At 46.1% G+C, this 6000-nt stretch overlaps 1 protein-coding gene across 3 annotated transcripts in view; it reads right to left on the bottom strand.

The window, feature by feature from the left end:
- Window positions 1-4496: 4496 nt before the first annotated feature.
- The window catches only part of TRAF3IP2 (TRAF3 interacting protein 2), a 28179-nt gene continuing 26675 nt past the window's right edge, over window positions 4497-6000 (bottom strand). For all 3 annotated transcript variants that reach the window (XM_082480811.1, XM_082480812.1, XM_082480813.1), the window contains one exon: window positions 4497-5100. In XM_082480811.1, the coding sequence (XP_082336937.1) occupies window positions 4954-5100 (147 nt within the window). In that variant the 3' untranslated portion in view covers window positions 4497-4953. The remainder of the gene's footprint in view (window positions 5101-6000) is intronic.

Raw genomic sequence — 6000 nt, 5'->3', positions numbered from 1 at the left:
TGAAATGTAGCCTTGCTGGCAGACCTGGTCAGGCTGGGATACTTGGTTTTAAATGTTTTTTTGTTTGTTTACAAGTGATCTTGGCCGCAGACAGGGACACACAGCTGGTGGTCTGAGCATGGCTCCGCGGTCAGGCTGAGGCAGGGCTCTGCGCCTGGGAAGGCAGGAGCGGGGCCGAGCTCTCCAAGCTTCCTCCTGGCTTAATTTGGAGCCGGCATTGGAGAGGCTGCCACTCTGCTGGCATCCTGCGGGGTGGCATCTCGGGGCCTGGTTTGGCTTTGCCTGCGCGGGTGGCAGCACCCAGCGCCCGTCTGCGGCCGTGGCTCAGAGCAGACATGCGATGGACACCTCTGCTCACTCCAGACGCGCTTCTCCCACAGACCAGAGAATGCCTCTCATTGTTAGCAATAACTGTTTTAATGAAAATACCGCACAAATATAGATTCCCTTCTTCCTCCACTAATCATAATAGCATTAGACAAGGTGGGAAAGGTGGGTGTCTGAAGGCCTAGCGTCTCGGAGAGGGCTTTTGTGAGATGTCCGTGCGCCAGTGCAGTTCGTGCTGGCTGTGGGGACCCGCCTGAGCAGCTACTGGCACAGCTCAAGCAGAAATGTCACAGTGGAGATTTCTAACAGTACAGATGTGCTGTGTGCCAGCCTTGAACTTCAAAAGGCCTCTGTTGGGGACTGGGGAGAAGGAGCAGCGCCAGCCCATCCGCACTGCAAACCTGGTATTAAGGGAGTGTGTTCCTGCAGAATGTCATGATAAAGGGTGGTGGAGGGGGAGACTGCTGAAAGCCATGACCTTCCAGGCAGGATCTGTTTCTGAAACACACATTAAACAGTGGCAGACTCCTGCAGGTGTGCGCATGGAGGAACCTGTTAAATTAAAGCCAAAGCGTAACAAGAGAGATGTTTGCTTTGGAAGATAACGTGTACCTGTTCTGCACGCTGAGGGTGAGGAAACTTTCTGGAGGTGTTTTCCTTTGTTACCATGGTAGACCTTTCGCACTGCAAGGCCGCGTAGCTCCCCTTTCTCCTGCTCCCTTCCCTTTTAAGGCCAGGTATCCCTTCAGCTTCACCAGCGCCTCTAACCTGACAACCCAGAAGCATAATAAATGGTGGCAATTGCTCCTTTTCCTCCGTTAGTACATTTCATTGCGGAGCTCCCCTGACCACACTCCCAAGTTTGCTGCCTGGACCGATGCTGTTATTAAGATGCCCGGGTCTCCGGTACCTGCAGCCCGGTCGCCAGCTGGAGACGAGGGAAGGGCACGCTCCCAGCAAGGCGCCCTTCAGTGGGGCTGCTCTAATGAGCTAGCTTCGTTATCTGCCTTGCTGCTGGTCCCAGAGAGGCTGCAGGGACGTCTGCTGCTTTATTTTGTTAAATGGTACCAAATGATGGCAGTTAAGAGCCTACCAGGAGAAAATGAGCTCTTAGGGCAGCATTTCATGTCTTGCATGCAAAGCTTTATTGAATTAACTTTGTACCAGAACCGCCATACACTTCCCTTGCTGGAGAGGCCGAGCTAGATTAACTGTGGGATAAAAACATTACGGCCATATTTTTGTCACACAGGTGTCTTGCATTAAAAAATCTTTACGTGCTTTAATGTGATCTGAATTTCTGTAAGCCTGAAAAGCAGGCTGGTTTTCAATGATCTCTGTCTCTATCTTAACGCTGCACTCATCCCAGTGTCAAGTATGGAACTCTCTCGCTTTGCTTCTTATTTTCCACGTTAGGGACAGTGTATTTCCTCTCCCGCACAGCCTTTGCAAATGTAGAGGTGCTGCAGGAGAAGCCCCCAGCACTACTGTCGCCGTTCAAGTGATGCCTTTTGCCTCGGTGGGTACCTGCAGCTCAGCAGCTCCAGCTGGGCAGCACTGCCAGCCCGCGGGAGGGAGACTTGCCTGCTTTCAGCTACTTCCCCATTATGTACACATAAAGTTAATAACTGACTTAAGAGTTCATCTACAAATAGGTTTTTGGGCTGTTCTTGGTAAATTTTTCCCCTCTCAGCCACAAAACTCTCATTTTCTGTAATTTCCTTTCTATATTTTCCCATAACTCTCATCTATTTTAACATTAACGTGTTAGTTTTGAAACAGCCTGTGCATTTTCAGCCTCTTCTGCCTTACCTGCTGATTATTTTGTTTCTCACTGTCCTCTATCCCTACTTTTGTTGTTTGCGAAAAACGGCTTTTCTCCTCCCTCTCCCTCTTCACAGCTCCCACCATCTGTCTCTCTACAAATACAAAGCTTTAGGGGAAATGATTCACTAGGCTGCTAGCTCATTACTCACACTCTCCCCATCATGGTTTCTGTCCTTGTAGGATGCTCTAACTAATGTAAAGATCAATGAATCCTGGGAATTGTTATTCAATTAAAAAAAAATAATGCCCCAGCAGTTAAATAGATTGGGCTCTTTGTACTTTCTAAACACCAATGCTTAGTTTTTCTTCCTCACACTGCCAGCATTATTTTTCAGAAAAGGATCATTGAAACAGAAGAATAGAAATGATCACTGGACCATTTAATGCAACCTTGTGTAGCACATGATGCAGGAGTTACTTAATGAAATTCCCTGGCCCAAACCAAGCAAATCTGTGGTAAATCTAGAGCACATATTTTAGGATGACAGCCAAAATGATGAAAGGAATTTACTACCCAGCCTTGCTAATCATTTTGAATGCTTAACTGCGCTCCCTAATATGCTGCTTTGCAAGCAGCAAAACTGACACAGCCTCATTCCCTACAGATTTCCCTCCTCCAGCCTTACCCAGGCCAGCCCTGTCCGGGGGCCGGGTGGCCGGCTGTGACTCCTGTGAGTGCTGGCTGGCCAGCTGCACACCTCTGGGAAGAGACCTCCGCAGGCCTGAAGCCCCTCTGCCTCTCCCCCTGCAGCACGTGGGTTTGGGGCTAGCTCTTTGCTCAGGGAATTATTTCCATGAAACTCATAGGCACTGAATATCTTTGAGCTTCTACCTATTAAATGTGGTAGAAATTGGTTAAGGGGCTGAGAAGCCATTTGAGACAGACTAGTTCACAGTGTTAAAACACTTCAGATATCTTCAAATACCAGAGACATTCATATTGAGTTGGCAGATATGCCGTAGCATTTCAGGAGACTTGTTCAACCTGGAGGCTGAGCTCAATAGTGTAGGGCACTCCACGTGACCCTAAACGTCGATGTTTAGGTATCCCACTCCTTTTGTCTTCACTTTGACCTTTTAAGAAGGATTTCTGTCATGATTTTAGGCTTGTCACCATATACTAGAAAGTTATTTTCTTAATTGGAAGCTTAGTTTTTTCATTTTATCACATGGAAAATGGACCCCCCCATCCCCACATGCAAGTGGGTAACAAGAAGTGCTACTACCTAAGGCAATTCTGTTGCGCCTCATCAGGAAGCTGCCGGCATGGCAGGTACTAGCCTATTTCGGCTGTTGAGCTTCCCTTTAGAAATTTGAGTTGTAAGAAGCACAGCAAATACCACAATCAAAATTATAAGAGTTGAGTTATACACCCTTCTCCTAGTGCTCTTAAAGGGCTGCAGCTCTTTATGCCAAAGCTTGCTTAAGGAAAATCCGAGTAGAGCTGTAATGCGGTTCTTCAGTTGTGGCTCCTGAGCACCACAAAGCATGTCCTGTATCAACACACCACACTGGCACCACCTTCATGGAAAGCTAATTAAATAATTTCTGTAATGTAACAGGAGTGTCAAGTTCTGGGCTAATTTGCTTTTCGGACTACCAAACACATGTACTTTTTTGTAAAACTGTGTTTGGGTCATTCCATAGCAAATAATAAAGCTAAGGAGAACCTTGGAAAGAGCCTGCACTGAGCAGGTCCTGTGTCAGAGCAGGGCGTCCTTGTACAACTACTCTAAAGAATAAGGGCCACGGAGTTTTAAGCCAACAGGGTCCACTGTTACGCCGGTAAAGTTAAAGCAGTTTTAAAAAAAGAACCCTCACCAAAGTTGTACTTATGTGCTCTGTAAAAAAAAAAAAAAGTTCAAACTTTAGCAGATGTGATGTTTTTGAGCCTTCCTGGTTGCCAGCACCCCGTGGCTCTCCAGCATCTTTGATTATTTTATCGTTCCATACTGCATACAAGTTGTAGGAGTCAATGTTGTTTCTCTTAACAGTCGCTGGCTTTCCAAATGCCGGCTGTCCTTTGACATGCTGTGTTTTAAATAAGGGCTGAAGAGCAGTAATGAAGCTAAAGGCCTGCTATAAAAAATACTGCAGCGTTCCATGGCACCGACAGCACACACATAGTCACGCATTTAGTTCTCCTTTTGTGGACTGTTGCTGCAATGCACTGAAGGTGTCAGGGGCTGAGCTGTAAGGAAATGGAACTCCAGAGATTTCAGATTTGAGTCCTCTAATTGAAGACAGTGTCTTTATGCAAGACAGGCTAAGGAAAACTTGCGTTACCCAACAGTTACCATTCCTCTGTTGTTCCCAGCAGTAATAAAAGCTGACGCAGTATATAAGGTAGCCTTACAAAAGGCAGATATATTTAATAGTGTATATACAAATTCACTGTTCGATAATGCTATACAAGGCAGGAATGTCTTTAAAGAAACCCTGAGCAAAAAGGAGGATGTAGTTTTTATTTTACCCTTATTGCGACATTATTTCTGGTATTTGTTTGCTATATCGACTAATAAAGGAATATGTTCAAAACAGATGTTAAAATAAAACTGGGCATTCTTTCCATTTGCAGCTTATTAAAAAACCTAGAGAAAAGAGTTCTGCCCCATCAGCTTCAGAAATAGATGTTTAACATGGTAGAGAACAAGCCGAGCCTGAGTTACCCAAGACAACTAATTCCCTTAGCAGAAAGAGTGTCTTCTGTCATCAAAAAGAGCCATCTGGAAGACCGTTGGCTCCCTGCCAAGAACAACCCTTTAACAACTGCTTGTCGTGCACTTTAAGTAATAACGTTCATAACGGCACAACCTGGAGTGTTGGTAAAGGTCCTATTGGAGGAGCAACGTATTCCTCCTCCCTCAGTAACCGCAAAAGGATGTTCTTCTTATTCTTCGGCCAGTTATAGATGTGAGTGTTCTGAAGCCAGGTAGGCACGTGTTCCTGAAAAAACAAGAAAAAAAGCGCGAAATCACATAAATCCTTCTGAATCTGTACCAGAACCATGCAGATTCCATCAGACCCTGCCAAGCAAGATTTCATTTTGTCTGTTCTAGGCACTTCCCGTAACAACAAGAAATTTTAATTTGGCTTCAGAATTGTATTTGGGTTCCTAAATAAATGAACTTTGTGTGATCTCACAGCTTGCCTGTCTCTCTTTCTTTTCTGCCATCACGTTGGCTAATTTCACCACATTTCAAAGGGAGTCTGATCTCAATGACAGGCATCCAAAGCCTTGTGAAAATAAACATTGAGGAGAGAAGGAAGACATCTCAGTGCCCCTACCAGGGAAAGGCTGCCACCTTAGTAGCTGCTGAAGGATCCACACAACATGTTCAACCTCGAGATCAGACTCAGTAGGGAAAGAGCAGGACTCCAGAGGAGCGTTTCTCACCCTGGTAGCCCCCTCCCCTTGCACCTTCCTTCACCAAGCATGGTGTCCTCTGGCCACCTCCTGAGAAGGAGGTTGAGGCCAATGCTGGGCTAGAGGAGAGGTTAATGCATCTCTAGATTAGCAGGGTCAAACCTCCACCACTCCCTACATCCTGGGAAAGATGCAGCCTTCCAGAGGGGTTGGCTAATGCTCATTAACATAATGAAGCTGGGACCACCATGGCCCTGAACAGTGACAGCGGGTTGATGGAGAGAGGCCTGCTCAGACCTCATGTTCCCATGTCTCCACAGTCTTGGAAGGTTTCCATATGGACAGCCTGGATTTGTAGGGGCTATTATACCACTAATTAAAAGAGGGTCAAAGGCTGATCCTTGAGCAAAACCAGCTCACATCCGCTGTGGACATGGAGATTTCTTTTTGGAGAGCTGTTGTTGAAGACAACAGAACAC

This window comes from Vanellus vanellus, assembly GCF_965231255.1.
Source record: "Vanellus vanellus genome assembly, chromosome: 3".
Classification (NCBI taxonomy): domain Eukaryota; kingdom Metazoa; phylum Chordata; class Aves; order Charadriiformes; family Charadriidae; genus Vanellus; species Vanellus vanellus.
The sequence above is the reverse complement of the archived record's forward strand: the minus strand, read 5'-3'. Positions and strand labels throughout refer to the sequence as shown.